The sequence below is a fragment of the Gamsiella multidivaricata genome (assembly GCF_025024155.1).
Source record: "Gamsiella multidivaricata strain RSA 2152 chromosome Unknown BC939scaffold_106, whole genome shotgun sequence".
Taxonomy (NCBI): domain Eukaryota; kingdom Fungi; phylum Mortierellomycota; class Mortierellomycetes; order Mortierellales; family Mortierellaceae; genus Gamsiella; species Gamsiella multidivaricata.
In genome coordinates, this window is record NW_026251814.1 from 64,075 (window position 1) to 83,384 (window position 19,310).

At 48.0% G+C, this 19,310-nt stretch overlaps 4 protein-coding genes across 4 annotated transcripts; 2 read left to right on the forward strand and 2 right to left on the reverse strand.

Moving 5' to 3' along the window:
* Nucleotides 1–497: 497 nt before the first annotated feature.
* BC939DRAFT_507801 (uncharacterized protein) lies at nucleotides 498–1,450 on the reverse strand (the record flags this gene model as incomplete). Its single annotated transcript, XM_051560923.1, has 5 exons — nucleotides 498–591; nucleotides 713–752; nucleotides 859–980; nucleotides 1,090–1,260; nucleotides 1,392–1,450. The coding sequence occupies 5 exons, from the start codon at nucleotides 1,448–1,450 to the stop codon at nucleotides 498–500; spliced, it is 486 nt and encodes a 161-aa protein (XP_051407067.1).
* Nucleotides 1,451–2,420: 970 nt separating this feature from the next.
* BC939DRAFT_467280 (uncharacterized protein) lies at nucleotides 2,421–6,338 on the forward strand. Its single transcript, XM_051557759.1, has 4 exons — nucleotides 2,421–2,959; nucleotides 3,129–3,204; nucleotides 3,363–4,130; nucleotides 4,249–6,338. Exons 1-4 carry the CDS (start codon nucleotides 2,897–2,899, stop codon nucleotides 6,210–6,212), a joined length of 2,871 nt encoding a protein of 956 aa, XP_051407068.1. The 5' UTR covers nucleotides 2,421–2,896; the 3' UTR covers nucleotides 6,213–6,338.
* A 7,166-nt stretch (nucleotides 6,339–13,504) lies between these two features.
* Nucleotides 13,505–14,052, reverse strand: BC939DRAFT_467283 (uncharacterized protein). Its single transcript, XM_051557760.1, has one exon. It carries the CDS (start codon nucleotides 13,835–13,837, stop codon nucleotides 13,568–13,570), a length of 270 nt encoding a protein of 89 aa, XP_051407069.1. The 5' UTR covers nucleotides 13,838–14,052; the 3' UTR covers nucleotides 13,505–13,567.
* Nucleotides 14,053–14,343: 291 nt separating this feature from the next.
* On the forward strand, nucleotides 14,344–16,214 carry BC939DRAFT_467284 (uncharacterized protein). Its single transcript, XM_051557761.1, has 2 exons — nucleotides 14,344–14,446; nucleotides 14,589–16,214. The coding sequence occupies exons 1-2, from the start codon at nucleotides 14,419–14,421 to the stop codon at nucleotides 15,905–15,907; spliced, it is 1,347 nt and encodes a 448-aa protein (XP_051407070.1). The 5' UTR covers nucleotides 14,344–14,418; the 3' UTR covers nucleotides 15,908–16,214.
* The last annotated feature ends 3,096 nt before the right edge of the window (nucleotides 16,215–19,310 follow it).

Here is a 19,310-nt window from a genome sequence, read left to right on the forward strand (position 1 = left end):
TCGTGCTTGATAATCCCACAGCCAAAATTTTATTATACTGAAGACAAAACGCGTCATGTATGGGACTCTTTAGGTAAGATCATCTTGTGGATGTGATAGTTTCTTCTTGTAGCAAAGTCTTTATGCATCATTTGTGGGGCAGTAATAGCTCCGTTAGGATTATACGACTACATCTGGCCGTTATTTTGAGAGGCCGCATTCGTTCCTGATTAACGTGCGCTGTAAAAATAACGGCTATTGTTTTACGCCGGCTCACTTTTTGATGCCATGCAGGCATGCATACTATGCCCGCAAATGCGACGTATACCAATTTCGGCCATGAAAGGCACAGCTCGCCACCATTGTCGTATTTTTAGTGTCCGGGCGAAAAAAAAAAAAAAAAATTAGGAAAAAGGAAAAGGACGCGTCTTTAACTAGACTGCAGTGGAGCTGCATCTAAACAACGTAATGGTTGAACATAGAAAATTCACGAAGCATTTATTTGCTGCTCCCGTTGTTTAGGACAATGACTTGCTAAGGATCTCATAATCAAATCGTGAGGCCCTTCCACGCGTGAGGCAAATGCATGGTGAGATCTCATCGTATATATAACTGTTAAATTTAAAAGGAAGATGAACGTTAATATCATTGGTGTCAGTATAGGCGTGCAGGATTGCGAGCTTATAATCCTCTTCTGGGGGTGGGACTTGGTGTAAAGAAATAATTGGCTTACTGAAGTTGATTAATGTAAAACTTGATCGCGTCCTTGTTGGCTGGAAGTCGGTGGTAAATTCAGGAACAAAAATACAAAACGCGTCAGGAATGAAATGATTCCCAGGAACCAGGATTGAGACAATGTCATTCATTTAATTCTCATACCTTTAAAGACGGTCAGCATGACCTTCTCCATCTGTGCTGTCTTTCCAATTATCTCGAGCAGACCGATCAAATAAGCGCCAATCCCACGGCGCTGGTATCCAGCCACGACCTGGATCTCGAAACTATTCACAAGACAGCATAAAATACGAATGTATTAACACCACTTTAATTAAGTATCTTTCCTGTCTTCAGAACGAGTCACTTGTTTTTATTGAATGGCAGGCCGCTTACCAGTACGCGACCTCGACATCTCTGCTTGTCATAGTCTCTTCCTCGACAAACTGGAAGTGCACCATGGCAACAGGTACGTCTTTATCAAAGGCAACGAGGTACCGCGATGAGACATCCTGCATCTCATTCTCTTTGTCCTCTCTGCACCAGCCGTCCTTTGACTTCATGTATCTGAGAGAGAAAAAACATATTCGACCGTTCAGCTTCATATTTCTTTGGGATGTGGCCACATGGTATTGCATGTGCCAAAGAATGAGGAACCGAGGGCAGACTCAGTTTTACAAAATATGTATATCGCTTACAGCTCCTTCATGTTGGACTCGACCAGGTCCATTGCAAAGGACCGGAGTTCTGGAGACATATCATCGATGTGGTATGCGACTGTGGAGAGAACACAACCTGGATACCTAAAGTAGAGTTTGTGAATTTTTTGAGGTGGAGGGTGTTAGTGTGGAGCTAGTGTGTTCATAGTCCAAGAATAGCGTATTGGGGCATGGAGATGATATAAGCAAACAAGTTTCGCACGGCAAACTAGACAATAGGCCGAGTGGGGGATAAAAGCCTAGACTAGACAAAGAAACAGCCCATTGAAGCACGCGCACGCGTGTTGTCTTGGGCGTAGGACGATGCAATGTATTCACAAGACAGGGCCTTGTGAGAAATAAAAAAAGGAGAATAATAACAACGGGCGTTGGAGTTGGATGACATGCAAAATGAAGACATGCTGAGGTGAAGAAACAGCTCTTTTTTTTTTTTTTGGGGGGGGGGGCCAAAGAGAAAGGAAAGGAAGGAGACACACGAAAGGAGGCAATGTATGAGGTTGTATACAGGTACAAGGTGTGCAGGTGTGGGTACTGTTTCGTTACCTGTCAGGAGCGAGCTCCTTGTGCGCGGCAAGGATCTGATTCAGCTGAGCCGAAGAGAGCTGAATGTTGCAAGAGGGAACAACGAAGAAACAAGGGCTTTATTTTGTTTAGCAGGCTGGGCGACTGACACACACACACACATGTGGACACTTTCTGGATGGATCAAAAAAAGGCAGAGACAAAAACCAAAGCAACGCAAAGCAACGAGAGGTACAGACCTGGTTTGCCCGAGCCAGGTTCGAATCAGAAGAGACAGTGTCGTGCTAAGGAAAGGGGATCGAATGAGTTTGCTCGCATGGGGTTGGTTCAAATGGCTGTGATCACTACCGGAGAGGGGAAAAGGAGATCCAAGATGGAGATCCCAGGCGGGCGGTACCTTTGGCATCAGGGCGATTGGGATGGACACTGACCAAAAAGGTTATGGAAAAAGGGAACAAAGTAGCTCTCTTTCTTTTTCTGGTCGGAACAAAGAAAGCATTTCTCTCCATCATCCAATCGCTCACTCACTCACATTCCTCACATTCCTTCATCACTCACAGCCGCCATCGCTCCTTGCTCCTGATACATCCTTCCTTTCACTTCCACCTTCCATTTCCACTTCCGCTTCCACTTCCACTTCCACTTCCACCTTCCACCTTCCACCTTCACGGAGAATGTCATACCCTCAGCAACTGCATTAACAACAACATCCATCCTTCACTTTCTCTCTCTCTCTCCCTCTCCGAATGTCACACTGAAAAAACAAGGCATTGCAAACTTCACTACACACTCATCGCGCCTTTGCTTATACAACATACACACTATTCCTCTTCCCCCGCTCTCCTTCTCTGTATTCTTCCTCGTCTTCGGCCTCCTTCTTTCTCTCTCCCTTTCACTCTCTCCATCCAGTCTGCACACACACCTATACACATATTACTCATATACACACATTAAAAAAATCTATGGAAGAGATCCAGTTGATGCTGGCCAGGTCTGCCGATGCAGTCTCCTCCGGCAACTTCAAGGTAAATGTTATGAACATGCAGAACGGGATCATCATTTCCTTACCAACAATTTATGTTCAGCCGTTCAGTTTATCTGTTGTTTATGTATGCACATGTACTTTATTGTTTGTGTTTTGGTATTTATCGGACTAACTTATCGGTTCGTTGGTTCGTTGGCTTAATTGCTCAGGACGCCTACTTCTGCTACCTGGACATCATCGACGCCGCCGCGATAGAGCTTCGCAAGGTCAAGTTTATCGCAAATGGTGCGTATCTGTGCGTTCTCAACCTTCTGCAAACAGCCGTTGCTCGTGCTTTGGAGGGTGATATTGCTTCGTGCCTGAACCTACCACAGCAGAGTTTTTTGAGGAACCCCAAACGAGACTGATTACTTTATTTCTCCTTTGCGCTCCCGCACCAATAGTGGCCATCACCTCCACTACGACAGCAACACTGATATCCATCACGCGGTCAAGTGTGGTGTACGCACAGGACATCCTCTCGAGGCAGAATGCCGCCATCGCCGCCATCTCAGAGCCACCGGCGGTTCCCCGGAAGACCTCTCTCTCCAGGCACTCGGACAGGATAACGGCGGGGCAGACAAAGACCGTAACCATGTTGACAGAGCAGTTGCGAGCCACAGCCTCGGACATCTGTAGCGTAGAACAGCAGCAACAACAATTGTCTTCACCCATCTTCTCACGGGTCACGACCTATGCCTCGAGATCAACCCCGCCCGCCAATAGTCCAACCGCATCACCACCGCCGCCACGCACGACAACCGTGCTTGCGCCTTCATTACCACCTAAACCGACACGGAGACCACCGCCACCCGTAGTAGCACCAACACCACCCAGTCGTAGCCCAGTCTTAGGATTCACAGAACAAGGAACTATGCCGTCAATAGGAGGAGGAGCCAGTAACACCACGAACAGTCTGCATCCCCTCAGCACTATCCCAGGCACGAGCAGCCTTAAAAAGTCATCGGACCATGCCTCCAGGCCACACTCGCTGCCTGCACAGAGCATGCACGTCGGAGGACGGGAATCGCCCCCTCAGTCAAAACCACCGCTGCCACCAAAGCCGGCACGATTGTACAGAAAATTGCAGGATATTAAGACTGAGGAACATTTGCTGGACGAGGAGGATTCGGACGAAGACGAAGACGAGGATGAGGACGACGACCTGGAAGGTATGTGTGTACACCGCAATCAGACAACCATGACATCGGACAAAATTATGATTTATCGATCGGAGCATGCTTCAGATTCTCAGCTGAACCTTTTATTTTCATTCTATGACCCTTCCAGCACACGTGTTTTCACCGACATTGCATCGGAGGGCGTCTTCGCCCAGCATTGCCATACCAAACCCAACACGACGGCCAGGAACACCGCTGTCGGTCCCCACCTCGCCAACGCTGTCGCCATCCAGCATCTCCTCCAGCATCTCATCCGCAGATCGATCGCGCTCATATACCCTTCCCCAATACGCATCTCTAAGCCAGGCCAATGCTTTCATCACAGTAATTCCTGATGGAAGTGTCGATCCCACCAACCTGGTCGAAGCGGAGCGTATCAGTGGCGACAACGACGACCAATTGGACCAAAAGACATACGGCCCCAGCGACCACATCCCACTCATTCCAGTGACTCCTCTTAGGACGACCCATCGTACGCTGGTTGAAAAGGAAAAGACCTGTTCGGCCAAGCTGGCGGAGACCAAGCAGAAGTTACAGGAAAGGACGCTTGAGCTGCAGCATGGCGACGACACCAAACCCAAAAGCGATCGGCAGGAGGACGATGTGGATACACAAACGCTACAGGAGAACCTCACAAAATACACGTCCATGATCTCGAATGTCATGGCGACCATCACTAAAGTGCGGGAACTCCTCTATCGGTCCGCCAGCGTCACCTCTATTCTCGAATTCCCAGCCTATCTTGTCGCCTACCAACTCACGCTCGTCGAATCAGCCGTCTTTCTAGAGATCCCACCGTCAGCACTTCTGACACACTCGCCCAAAACCCCACATCGGAGTATTACAGCTTCAACGGATTTCTTCAACTATTTAACGCGTATGATCGAGTATTCAGTACTGTTTCCGCCAGAGGCATCTGGACGGGCCCAGTGCATGCATTATTGGGTCAAGGTCGCGGTGAAGCTGCATGAGCTGGAGAACTTTCAGACACTCAAGGCGGTGCTCTCGGCCTTGGGCACGCCACCGATCAAGCGACTGAAACGGACCTGGAGCTTTGTACCGCGGAAGAGCATGCACAAGCTGGAAACACTGTCCGAACTCATGAGCGAGGCCAGGAACTATGGAAAGTACCGAGAGATGATGGCGAGCCTGAATGCTGGAACTATGATGCTATCGCCCCCAGCAGTTTCACCAGTTTACCCAACCTCGGCACCTTCAGGAAAACTTGACATGTTGAGTCTAAACGGAATGAGCAGCAGCTTGTCAAATCTGGGCTTCAGGACCAAGGAGGCCGCGCGGAGACCGATGGTGCCATTCCTGGGGACGTTCATCATGGATATTACATATTTATTAGCTGCGGTCAAGAAGAGCAACAATTCTGCGCCACCGATTTCGTCTCAGATACCAGCGACATCCAGTTTGCGGGAGAAATCGGGCTCGACGGGTTCGCCGTCGATCAATACACAGTTTGCACCGGAGGATGATGTCCGGATACAAGATCTCTTGATGGCTCTCACGGCTTATCAGTCTGGTCCAAAGTACTCTTCCCAACCACCGAGATCGTACATCAAGGCGGCGACGAAGAACCACCACCATTTCAGAGCACCATCACTGTCGTCAGCCCTTCACAGGACAGCTAAATATCGGACGTCTTCAGTAGATCGGCAGATCGGAGCCAACATTACCCATCAATCGTCCTATGAAGAGGAGGAGGACGATGTCTCTGGTAACGGTTTGAGACCAACTCAACAGCTGATCTTCCACTATCTCTTGACACGCCCATGGGTACCCGAGAGAATGGTGGATGAGCTGAGCACGATCCGGGAGCCGCCAAAGAACAAGAATCTGTCGACGAGCGGTAGTACGCGACAGAGTGCTGGGGGATCGACGCACAGCTGGCCGGGGCTAGGAGGGACAGGAGGCGGAAGTGGATCGATGGTAGGCGGCGGATCGGTGTACAGTCAGATCTCGACGACGAGCACGATCCAGCGCGGAAGCACGGGTAGTAACAGTGGAGATGGAGGCCATAATGGAAGCGGTGGCAGTTCCAGACCTACCAGTGTGGACGAATGATGAGCATCCGGTGTACAAATGAAACGCGATCTCAAAATCAGCTTTTGATTAACGACATGACAATGTATCATGCAACGCAACGCAAACGCAACGCAAACGCAACGCAAACGCAACGCAAACGCAACGACAATGACAACAAATAAAATAAAAAAAAGATGGCCCGTCCTTTGTTGTACAAAAAAAAAAAAAAACGATTTCCGTTTCTCTTTGACGGAAAATATACAAAGACGGTATGACAGTATGCACATTTAGCTAGTCGCGCATGTGCATAGACTTAGTCTACACCCATGATTGAATTCTTTGGTTCTTTTGCTTTTCAGTCTGTCGTTTGGTTTCTCGGCGTAAATCAGTTCATATTTCTCAATCCCCCACCCCCTGAATGATGAGACCGAGCGGCGATGATGATGGTGATGAAGAAGAAGATGATGATGATGACATCCATGTTCCTGAGATGCGTATGTGTATGCGTGTAGTGTATGTTTGTGTGTGCGTGTGTGTGTGTATGCGTGCATTTTGCTGATCGTCCCCTGCGTTTTGTGGGTGCTGTTGGGTTCCCGCGCAAGCGCCCAAAAAAAAAAAAACTGCTTTTGAGGACAGGGGTGGGGTTCAGCCCATGGAGGAAGATTTTTTTTTTCATCCCGCTGGCTTTGCATTGAACTTGGAGTGAGTGAGTGAGTGAGTGAGGGGGGGGTTACCTAAAGATACATACATTCATACATCCATGCACAGAAAGACTTGTAGAAACAAAACGGATGCATGCAGTACGTTATGCGGTATGCACACGTTTTTTTTTTTTTTTTTTTTTGAGACATAATCACCCCGCAGGTGCATGATTTGTTGAACCACCACCACCACCAACTCTCCTCATCTCTCTTCTCACCGTTGTCCTTTTCCTTCGTGGCGTGCCCCCCCCCCCCCTCCCACCCGCATAGGGTGATGACATCAAACTACAAACAGCACCGGGAGGGTTGCCCGAGATGAGGGTGTGCTGCCGCGCCTAAATCGGAAAAGCCCTTTGTTCCTCGAGGAGGAGGAGGAGGAAGGGTTTTCTGATCCAGGTTTAAAAAAGTACACACACATACCCTACACTGTGTACTGCAAAACTTGAACTCAAATGCTGTGTTAGCGTTAGTATTATGAGAACAAAGTCCCCTTTTTTTTAAAAAAAAAAAAAATGCTCAGAAAAGTAAAGAAAAGAAGAAAAGACATTCTATATCTATACACACATATATATATTTAAGCTGATAACTATTATTTCGAAGAAAGGGGGCCATGTATAGACTATACATACTTCGTGTCTAAAGGGCCAAAAAAAAACGACTGTGTAGACTCAAATGTGGGGGGGAGAGAGGATGCCTGTTTGAACATAGTTCTGTTGACAGTTAGTTAGTTAGTTGTACGATGACGGCGATGACGACTGGAGGGAACGAGAAAAGACCGTAGACTTGCTTGTGCAGGGGGGATAGGGATACCCCGGTCGTTTCCATAGGGCGTTTAGGTTTTTTTTCGAGGCGTTTGGGTTTTTTTCAAGGCGTTTGGGTTGGTGATTGGTGGTCGGTAGTTATTTTTTTTTCTTTGGACAAGAGAAAAAAAAAAAGAAAAAAAAAGGCACCTACCAGGAAGGTGCAGCGGATACAGGAACCAAATATAAAAGATGGAAAGCAAACGGTAGTGGATGAAAAAAAAAAAAAAAAAAAAAAATGAACAGCGGGGGATAAAGAAGAAAGGGCTCAGGAACGGAATATTGACCAGTTAGGTACTACATGTATGGAGCTGTCGAGTATTGGGTCAAGCTGAGAATGGAAATAAACCGGTGGACGCGGGGAGATACTGATTCGCTGGTGAATGGCATTCGATACCGGCAGGCAATCACGACTAGAATCTCTCTCTCACCCTCTATGGACAAAATAAAATAATAGCCGGGGCAACCGGGACCCCGACTTGTGATGAGGGATGATCGGACTTGTTTGGGGGTGTGGGTGTGTGTGTGTGTGTCTATGTGTACAAAATGGCTTTCAGTTCAATGCGGGTCATTTCTTTGCAAGCGAGAGAATCATTTTTAAGGTTGGATCTGAGAACAAGCATCCTTACGTGAAAATCAGGAAAACCCGCCGCTGGGTTTGCAGGGCGTGGGTACGCCCACACACACACAAATAGACAGTAGACTAGAAATAAATTAGATGGTGTAACGTCCCGATTGGATAGGCTCTGTGGGTCCCACTCATGCTCTGCAGCTTCTCCAGCTTCTTTGAATCCAACAAAACACGTCAGGCAGAGGGGAGAGGGGGGAAATAGACTACATCATCATACCCAGTGAACTTTAATTATTATGCGCCCTGATGATGATGATGCCCATAGTAGATAACGCAATTACTCAATAGAACAATGAGAATGTAGACTAGAGGGAAGGGGGAGTGAAAACTCTTCCCCTCATTTTTTTTTCCTCCTATACTGTAGTATGAGAAAAACGCGGTGGATCTGGACGACATCTCAGATTGGGTTTAGAACCATTTTTTGCACGGCCTGGGGGTGTTGGTCCTTGCTAATCAAGATGGCGAACATCCAGGCACTAGCCTCGTATTTCCGCAGGTACGCGCGCGCAGCCGCGCTATGGATGCAGAACTCTCGATGGCCCACGCGCAACAGCCTTGTATGATCGGCACTAAGATAAATGAGAGAAAGAAAAAAACGCGCGGGAGGAATTTGACATTATAACGGAAATCCTACGGTTACATGCACGATAAAAGACACCACTGTATGTGGTGTCCAAAGTAGAACTGGCCATTGATCTTGCTAGGACAACAACACGCTATAAAAAAATAAAAAAATAAAAAAGGTAGGACGGACGTAGGGCGCGGAATATGAAAACGCTGAGAGAATAGGGCGATGGGCGTAGTCCTTTCTTTTGTTCAGGGCCTGCTAACAGCGCGAGATATCATGCATCACAAATTGCCGTTTTTTTTTTAAGTAATATTGGGATAAGGAACTGAAAGCTCTTCTCTGAAGCTCCATCGATTGGTTTCTGACAGGTCTATTGTTCAAGGAAAAAGAGCTCATCGTCATCGAGGGAATTCCGCCGGCTATTCGAGCCTTGAGTCCAGCGATTGGGAAAGGGATGATCATTTTTGGTGCGGACGAAAACGGTTAGCAGACTTTTTTTTTTTTTTTTTCGCTGTATTCAACCCCCTCACCTCAGTGCCCTAGGGATGGGACACGACACGACACGACAGGTACAGGGCCCAGGAACCAATCATGAACCGCATCTAAGATCGCTATCTCCTTTCCTTCCCATGTTCTCTCTTTCTCTCGTAGTATTTGTCCACAGTTAGTCTGCATGTCTCTTTAAAGACAGCGGACGGGGAAAATCACAAAACGATTTCTGGATATGAATAGAATGAACGAACGACGCGTTCTTGATTATAACAAACAAACGATAAACAGAAACGACCTTAATCATGTCCAGGAATAACATATGAAGTAAAGACGGCCAGGAACAAGGAACCGCAAGCTAAAAAAATGAGCTCATTCGAAAGTGACTTTCTAGCGTCATTTCTGTAGGATGATGTCTATGAGGGCAGAAGGCGTGCGCCAGGGATGACGGTAGGTAGGTGTTGGTGGAACGATGAGCAGATATGGTTTTGTTTTTTCCATAAAGTGCATGTACAAGTATATGCAACTGGTTACGAACTGAATAAGGCACACACAAAAAAAAAAAAAAACTAAAACCGTGGGTCGTAAATGAATTGGGTAATTGGAAATGAGAGAGCAAAGCAGAGAGCGGACACAAGGGTAGCCTGTGCAAAGTTCGATGAGTGAAGGTCTAATCTCTCCTATGTACGTTGACGACCCTGTGCATTTGTGTATGTTTGTGTGTGTGTGTGTGTTTGTTGGTACCGTGTTGAACGTTTCAGAGACACGAGCAGTCGATGATTGTCCACACGGCGGACGGATCGGATTGATTTTGATAGATTTGCAGTACGTCCACTAGGGCATATCGACATCTAGTCTCGCAGAAAAAGGCGACGTTCTGCAATACGGCAGTAAGCAAGAAGGGTCTAGATTTTCCCCATACATCTTTCCATGCGAAATTCGCTCGTTCTAGCTTGTTTTTTTGGCCCTGACTCTGCACCCTGCAACAGGGCATACGACTAGCGCGTAAAAATGCTGTAGAGTTGACGCTAAATAGCCCCAGCGTCTATTTTGCAGTTTGCCAGGACCTGTTTGCAGGATGCAAAACTGGTCCAGGGAACTGCTTTTCCGTTCTACTTTGTCTAACTTAGTTTACTTTCCCCCGTCTTACTCGCTGGGAAGAGCTCTTGTCCTGTGTTTATTAAAAAAGAAATGGATTGGCTTCAAACCTTATCTCAGCGCGAGTGCGCTTCATGAACGCCGAGAACAAACCAATTCAACTTATTGGCCTTTGTAGGGTCTGCATGATGTCAGGACGGGCTTGAAGGAGGTTAAGGAGTGGTTGTGGTCACGACTCTTGATACTCTCCATTGTATTCAATGCGGATAAAACTATTGGGCCTAACGAGTCCTTATAATTTATTACAGTTTTGGGATGGGGGACCATAATGTGCTATGACATCACGCTATGTCCCACTAGACTACTTCTGGTCTCTTTTGTCTTGTTCGATTCAGTTATATGGAGATAGGGTGATAGATAGCAAGGTGCACTTGTTTATTCGTTCATGCAATATTAAAAAAGCAAACAACGTTCTTTCTAATTTTAAGGATAACGCGATGACCAGGGTACCTCAGTCTGGGTGTGTGGGTCTCTCTCAAATATGGAGGATACATTCCTTAAATTCCACTCTCTGTCTGTCGGCAAAGTGTCAGATTTCACTCTTAGGTAAAGGAATCAGGTGCGCACAAGTCTACACGGATGAAACGGAAGACAGACGCGGCATGCCCCGGTCCATCCTTCTTATTAGTTTTTCTTTTACGTGTAGACTGGATTTTAGAATCGCTCCTGTTGACCGATCTTTCAGAACGTAATCCAGTCAGCCTATCGGTAGTCCTTTGCGTTGTAGACAATGCGTGTGTACAAATGTGGTTATTATATGGGTAATAGAAGATGTTTTTTTATTGCTTCCAGGAGTGTGAAAAAACAAACATTTTGTCCGAGAAAAGGTACCATGTGCTCGTACTGGGAGGGAGGGGGATGAGCAATACTTTCCCTAATTGACAGACATATCCGTCCTTGTTACTTGTTTCGCCTAAACTCAATACTCGCTAATTACAGGAGGACTGTGCAGGTTATAATAAAGGTGCTCTTCCCCTCTTTGTTTTTTCTTTTTGCCTGTTGCTTTTTTTGTGAAATCTTGCATTAGGGTACTCGTACAAGGTCGTACGAAAGACGGGCGATGGGGATGTGATGTCATGAGCAGCTCTGACAGAAGCGATCAACGAGGGCGACCCTCCTAGACTAGAGAATGAGGGCATCTCGATGACCCTGGACTAGCCGTGGATCGATGCTTTCTCGCCCCTCAAGGAATATGACATTAATATACTTTCCCGCTGTTTTGTTTCGTTCCCTGTCCCCCGGCCTCATGGCATTTTCATACATTGGGGGCTAACCTGTTGAAACTTCTTTTCTCGTGGGAAGCGCGCTGCACAGGAGGGAGCACGAGGATGCAGAACGCACATGTAGCTTCCCTCGTTTCTTGGATTTCCCAGCATGATTTTTGTTCGTGCAACTGATTTTTTTGGTGAGACATTGTCAACTACAGGAGTATTGCTTAACAAAATAGTCATAATTGACAATGTCCCACCAAAAAAATCAATCCGCTGATATCTCTGCTGAATACTGAACAGATTTTAGTTTACCGCCAGAGCAGATAAACTCAAAAATCATCATCTCACGAGAAAGCTGGTGTTGATTTTCGGCGAAACCGGTTTATAACCGGTTTTACCGCCGTCAATATGCAAATGGAGGGAAGATGTCAATGCGGACAAGCAGCTCAAAATTACGCGTGCATGCATTCTTTTTCTTTTCTGTGCACAATTGTGACGAGGGCCACCGTTACCGGTCAAAGATATACATCCCAAGGTAGACTACCAAAAACAACAACAAATGGATTATCGGTACATCGCATTTACTTTCTTTCTTTGGTCGTAAGCAACAGAAGCATTGGTGCAGCGCTGTTGCTGTTCTCCCCTGTTAGTCTGGCACACTAATTCGTAGCTCGCGCTTTCTGCCTCCGCCGATGTTAGCGCGAGGAGCCTCTCCATTGGTCTTTCGTGCAAGGACTCAATTGCCTCAAGGACCTATCCGATTCAGCAGGGACGCGTTCACGGTCTTTTGGTATCGTACTTTGCCATTTTTGTCTCGATAAAAATAAACACCGGCATTCCAAAGATCGGGTAGGCCTCTTATGCTTGCGCTCTTTGGGCGGACAAATGACAGACCAGAGGAGGAGAACGATTTGACGATGAAGGGGTGTGGAGTGTCCATGGAGTAGCTAATAGCAGCCCTAGGATCTTCAATCCCTGTCTACACACGTTATAGGTCATTAAAAGAAGAGAAGAAGAGAAGAGGAAAAAGGAACATCCTTGTCTCGAGTTCATACTGCGAGTGTGCTATTATCAACCGCAAAGCTTGCTTTGCCCTGTGCGAATCAGCTTTTTCTTTTAGGCTAAACAAGAGGTGGGCTGTGATGACTTGCCGGGTTGGGTGATACTGAGACAGAAAAAAAAAAATTCAAGTCGGTATCGCGTCCTAGACCGAGCCATAGGGCAGCAGTTTACTCCAGCTTCGTGCTTAATTGGCCATAGATCCGCGGCGGTGGGAGACGCGCGGTTCAGTCTTGAGTGTCCTTTACATGGCCTTCCTATTGAGTTCAGCAGTCGATCTGCTGCCGAGACAGCGAACCCAGGTCAGACACTGACTTGAACTTTGGCGTTTCATTCTAGGGTTTGCTCGCGGAATGAAGGGAGTAAGACAAGATAGATCCATGGCTTTGCAAGAACAATCGGCAAAGCATTATCCAATATCGTCGGAGGAATAATCATGCTCTTAAGCTGGGAAAGAAGACGTGTTTTCCTTTATGGTGTCGATAATAGTCTAGTCCCGTTAACAGCTGCCCTGTGTAGGTCATCATCAGCTGGCTCGTTCATGGAATGGGACTTTTGTTCAGGTAAACGAATTGAAACCCGCCGAGGTTGGCAGCCTTTTTCGTGCCTGTGCTGATAGTGGTGGTATATCATCCATAACATCATAGAGACAAATGTAATGTATATGTATCAGCAGCTCTCGTTGGGAGGTGATGTAAAAGATGTAATAAACATACCGGCCTTTAGCCTGTTTTATTCAGTCGGTCGTTAATATCGTTAATGCAACGCACTATGGCACTATGGCAACTCGTGGCGTGTTCTTTGCTCCAGGGGAGCAACCACAGCAGCGGCCGAGTCGACGAAGAGGGCAAGGGGGACGAGGAGGACGAGGAGGGATCTCCATGCAGAGGAGGGTGGAGGAGGGAAAAGAGCGGCAGCATGGCCGACTCGCGACAGCAGGCGGGTCTCCCTCACACTCCCACACAGCGTGGCCATGAGAAGACCGAGTAGAGGGGTGTAAAGGTGTGTGCTGGGAGTCCAGTGCGTGAGAGTGAAAGTTGGCGTCATTTCTTAGCGTTAGCCTCGTTTGTGTTAGATGCGACTGAATCCGATTCAATTGAGACGGAAGGGTTGTCTATTGAGCAGAGTATTCTAAAGCGCATCCCCCGATTCCACAGGGTCGAATCTGATTGAATGCGACTGAATAAGATTGGGCAGAGGCCCTCCATGTGCCTGACACCGCGCGACTGAATTGCAACTGAATAGCGACTGAATAGCGACTGAATAGCGACTGAATACACAGGACGCAGACACCCCCCCGTCCGTTTCCCGTATATAAGGACCCGCTCCTTCGAGGGTTTCTGGCCTTCCTTCTCCTCACTCACGCTTTCTTTCTTCCATCTCTTCGGACCATCTGCTGCTGCTGCTGCTCTGTTTGCTTGCTTGCCTCGCTCTTCACCTCCACCGCCAGACACTCAGCGTGAACCCACTCCACTCCACTCCACTCACCCGCGAACACACTCTCTTCTCGCAGTCGCGTCTCTATCTCGTCTCCTCCCCCCCCCCCCCCCCCCCCCTCCCTCCACTGCAACAACACGGCGTCCACAAAAGCCCTCTTCTCTTGTCGTCCATCCACACCCTCTGCAACCATGTCTCTCGAAACTGATATCCGCCGTGGTAAGTCACAGCGACCCTCTCCTCCGACAATTAATCATCTCGGCCAGCGTGCGCCTGTTTCGCCCTGGTGGATGATGTGTATGATGGTATGATCCATATCCAGTGTACTCACTGTGACCTTCTTTTTTTCCTTGCCCTCCAGACACCAACCCTACGCCCACACGGTTCCTCCTGGAGTGTGGGGCCTTTACCCCGGGATTCGGCCTCAGCCTCGACAACTACAACCCGTTCGACGCCAGCCTCAAGTTCCTCAACACTGGAACGCCAAAAGCTGAGCTCAACCCCTTCGACTCCTCCTTCAAAGCCCCGTCCTCAGCCGTCGCGGTCATCAACAGCTCCAACTCCAATTCCGACTCCAGCCCCAGCTCCGCCCAGGTCTCCCAAAACAACCAGCAGGGAAATGAAAAGCAGCGCAATTTCGACCGCCATCCCTGGGCCGACATCATGTTTGACGAGACCTACATGCCTATGCCGCCACAGATGTCCCCGGGTCTCTCTCCCTCGTCATCTTCGAGCGCGTCTCCCTCGCCACCAATTCGCTCTCCTCCTCCCCAGACTATCTCTTTGAACCAGTTCCATCCTTCCATGGCCACTGATGCGCACACTACCCGCACACATGCCTACGACCACAGCCTCGTCTTTGAAAACCGCGCTGATGCCAAGGAACTGAGCCACAACAAGCCCAGCCACGCACAGTTCCCGCGCGAGACTCTTGCTCCCAGCGAAATCCATAACACACATCCTGTCAAGGCTGCTCGTGATGTTGAACATCATCCCGACAACAGCCGTATGGACCTTGATGACGATGAGGACGAAGAGGACGATCGTGAGGAAAGACACGAGACTGAAGAGTATGATTCAGACGTCGACCAAGATCCCAGCGACCAATACAACGATAGCGGTGTGGATTCTGCCATGTCAGCACTTGCTATGCGCCGATTCTCGACCATGAGCGACGTCCAATCAAATGCCGCCTTCGACAATGATTCCCACACCTCAACCAAAGCTTCCAAGGCAACGGGCAAGGCTGCAAAGGCTGCCAAGTCATCAAAGAAGGCTGCCGCCGCCATGAACGCTGCTATTGCTGCCGGCGCTCGTAAGACGAAAGGAGCAGTATCCAAGTCCTCCTCCCGCAAGCGCTCATCCGAAGACGACTCGCCAGAGGCGAAGCGCCAGAAGTTTTTGGAGCGCAACCGCATGGCTGCCTCCAAGTGCCGCGAAAAGAAGAGGTTACAGACACTCAAGACCATCTCGGACGCAGACGAGATTACTGCGAGGAACCAGGCCCTGCATGAGACACTTGATCAGCTGCAGGAGGAGGTCCGCCGGCTCAAGAACCAGATTCTTGGACATCGCGATTGCGGGTGTGATGTGATCCAGAAGTTCGTGAAGACCAGCTTTGGCTATAACGCACCATCGGCCTCAACATACGCTGTACCACCAATGCAGCCTCACTATTGATTAACGACCACGAACCACGAACCACGACCATCACAGCATACCTTTTCCGCGCACGCATCCACTTCAACCATTTGACGTACTTCTCGGGTGCACGCTTTATTCAGCATTAATGGCATCTTCCCTTTAGTTATGTCCACATTGTATTATAGTCTTTTCTGTGGATCATTGTTCCCACTTGTTTTCTTGCATTTGTTTCGCAAAACCATCCTTGGGCCTTTTTTTCATTTCTCTTGCATTGTAAATATCAAACGAAACACAGGTCCATAATAAAAAAATTCAAAAGAGAAAAAACGTCTGCTTGCGATTGTAGTGTTATTATTTAATCCCCTCCTTCGTTTATTTTTTTTGTGGGGGGAGAGAGGTCTCTTCAACTGTTCTGATGGGGCCAGACCTTCCTTCCTTCCTTCCTTTCTCCTCCCGGTTTGGTGTCTAAAATAGATGCGCAAGTTCAGCATTGTTGTCAGCAAAATTGCGTAAAACTTTGCTAAGACCGGAACCCACCCAGATCTTGGTGAAATTTCACAAATGAGACCATTCGTCATTTTCGAAGACTCTTTAACTAGTCGCATTTTTTTAGTCACTTTTAGTCTGTTCCTTTAAAAAAAAAAGTGGCATAAGTTCGGGGCATGTGAGGGCCGCTCGTCCCCCAGACTTCTTTGATTCCCCGGATAAAAGTTGCGCGCCGTGCGTTGTTGCCCAAGGAAGGTCCTTGCAATTAATGACAATTAGTCTCGAAAGCATGCTTACCAGTTAGCTATACTATTCATGGAAATCAGTTGACAGACAACTCTCCTCCCCCCTCTCCACTTTCCCCGACTGACTGCTTTGTACTTTGACAGCTGTCGCCGTCAAGTCGGAGACGCGCAATGGAGGGGAAAGACGCACGCGCGCGTGTGTGTTTGTGTGAGGGGGAGACAGCTAGTCCACCGACGCGACATGGTGAATCGACCGTGCGATTCCAATTCGGCACTTCATACTGAGATGCTGTGCGGTATTCAAAATCGCGTCAAGCTCGACTGTGTAACGCCGTTGCTCTTACAGACTTGCTATTGACGCGCCGTAAAATGAAGTGAGGCATTGCTTGCTTCACTTTTTTTTTTGCCGGTGGGTGGGTGGAGAGAAGGGGTCTATAACTCAAAAGCTTTAGCGTCAGGATGGAAAGTTCGTGGTCTGCCCGGACTAATCGAGGAGACGAGGTAATGAAGAGAGTACTGGCCCACGGCCCCTAAAGCCCCAACAATCCCAACAATGTCCATGTCGATGCCAAGTCTCTGTATTTCAACGTGGTGAGGGCATGTCACGTTCCTTCGGTGTTTTGTTGAAAGAGGTTTTGCTTGCATCCACGCCAAAACGGCGCTTAGCCTCTACCCCTGCCTCAGTCTTGGCTATAGCAGCAACGCGCTGAATGACATACACGCGACCATAGCATCTCGACCTGACACGACGGTCCGATTATTCGTTAGCGACAAAAGCTGTTAATAATAATATGTATAAAAACAACAACAATAGCTGGTATTACAATGGTGATCCTGCTTTGAAGTTGTGACAGATTACCTCTCGTTGCTTTTTGCCTGTCTTCATGGTGTGACATCTTTATACTCCTGTAACACAATATCTGGAGCTCTTATCCGTTTCAAAGGGTCAAAAGAACGTGACGAACGGATCAGTAGGTTGACAAAGGTCGCTCGGCGACAAATTTCTTCACCTTTTTGACTAGTGATAGCGACTTGATTGCTTACAAGGACGCGTGGAACGTGATCACGCATGTACATGTAGATCGCGCCCACGAACTCGCTGCCTTCTGCAAGTCGGAGCTGCTCTCTTCATCGAACCTGGTCACTAAGCGGCATCTGTTGATTCGTAGCAATCGTTATCAAGAGTAATTACGTTGAAGGAATAGCGTGGCTCGAGATAAAGCGCAACTCCAGACGCGTCCCTGGCCTAGTGGCAGATCCTGGTACCTGCAAGATCTCCTTTGCCAATATCGTCACTCGATATCTTCACCATATTCAAGGGCGTGGTAAGGTTCTTTCCGATTCTTAGCATGCAGTCTTCGCGTTCGTGGTCGTGGGGACGAACTGGTCGATATAACTCTGCCAACTGGGTCTTACGACGAGGTCTCCATCTTGCTGCGGAGGTTACAGGTGTACAATCCTGTAGTTTGAAGTCGGAATTAGCAATGACAGGTTCAAGCAACACAGCCGCCCGTGGGGCAGACGACGGCGATACTGAAGGCTCCCATACACAACAGGGTCAATGCCAGGTTATACCCACTAGTACCCGGGCCAGATCATGAACAAGCATAACGAAGCGACGTGACAAGCCGTCCAAGTAATTCTGCGTACTTGAATCGAAAGATGCGACCAAGTACCGTTATTATGTCCTTCTAGCATGAACGGTACCAAATTTCTCATTTATTCGCTAAGTTCAAGTAGTTTAAAACTTTACCAAGCATTTACGCTACTCGCCCTGCACCTTCCAAGGTATCTGGAGAGCCAGTCTTGCATCATAAGAGAGCATCTGCAAGACTTGGTCATTGCAGAGCCTCGACAGCCCAAGCCTAAGGACAAGCCAGTGGATTAAGTTCCAGCAAGGTTTTTGAAGTCAGAGAACACAGATAAGAAACCGAACAAGGGCAAAGATTTCTGTGTTCACAAAGACTATTTTCCCGGCGCGTATTCAAGGCTGTTGTGCTGAATGTCCAGAGTGGCTGTATCAAATACGCGACAATTTTGACCGCGCGTGAAGCTTTTGCTATCATGGCAGGGATTTAGGAATCCGTCCGTCCACACTTTAAGCGAGGCTGGTAGATTGTTTCTCCTCGCCCATCGAGTAATTTTTTTTTTTGTACAGGACCCTCCCTCCTTCCCACAGCCAGACGAGACAGAGGAAAACAATACCGAGTCAGGCAGAAGGCCCGATATAGGACTAGGCATCAGGAGCAATTACGGGGCCCAAGGATGATGAACAAGGCCTATTGGACGTCCACCTCAATCGTCAGGCATGGCCAGACATTTATATGAAACCTCTGATACCGCTTTATTTTGAACGGCTCCATCTCCTCTACAGCTGACCGAGCGATAAAGGATTCAGCAGCCAAGGAAGCACGTCGATTGGTCATTGGGTTAATATCACAGCATGAAACGCGTCATCCCAGACCTCAGGCCTCTGGACCCGGACACGCCGCTCCGTGTTGTTGTGCAATTCGGTCTAGCGGTAAACATCCACATCACGTTGATCCGATCGTAATTTTCTTTACATGACCCTTTTGTCAATAATATATTTGTTACACCGCAATGCAGATCCTTTGAATGTTATTTTGCGTTGTAAGGTAGATGAAAAGGGCGGAAGATGTTTATCCCGAAGCTGGACCTTGTCTTTAGCTCCAATGATGATAAACTTA

Coding starts and splice junctions, on each gene's coding strand:
- BC939DRAFT_467284 (XM_051557761.1), top strand. CDS start 14,419: ATGTCTCTCGAAACTGATATCCGCCGTG. Junction 14,447..14,588: donor CGAAACTGATATCCGCCGTG/GTAAGTCACAGC, acceptor CTTGCCCTCCAG/ACACCAACCCTACGCCCACA.
- BC939DRAFT_467280 (XM_051557759.1), top strand. CDS start 2,897: ATGGAAGAGATCCAGTTGATGCTGGCCAGGTCTGCCGATGCAGTCTCC. Junction 3,205..3,362: donor GGTCAAGTTTATCGCAAATG/GTGCGTATCTGT, acceptor CCGCACCAATAG/TGGCCATCACCTCCACTACG. Junction 4,131..4,248: donor TGAGGACGACGACCTGGAAG/GTATGTGTGTAC, acceptor TGACCCTTCCAG/CACACGTGTTTTCACCGACA.
- BC939DRAFT_467283 (XM_051557760.1), bottom strand. CDS start 13,837: ATGACGCCAACTTTCACTCTCACGCACTGGACTCCCAGCACACACCTT.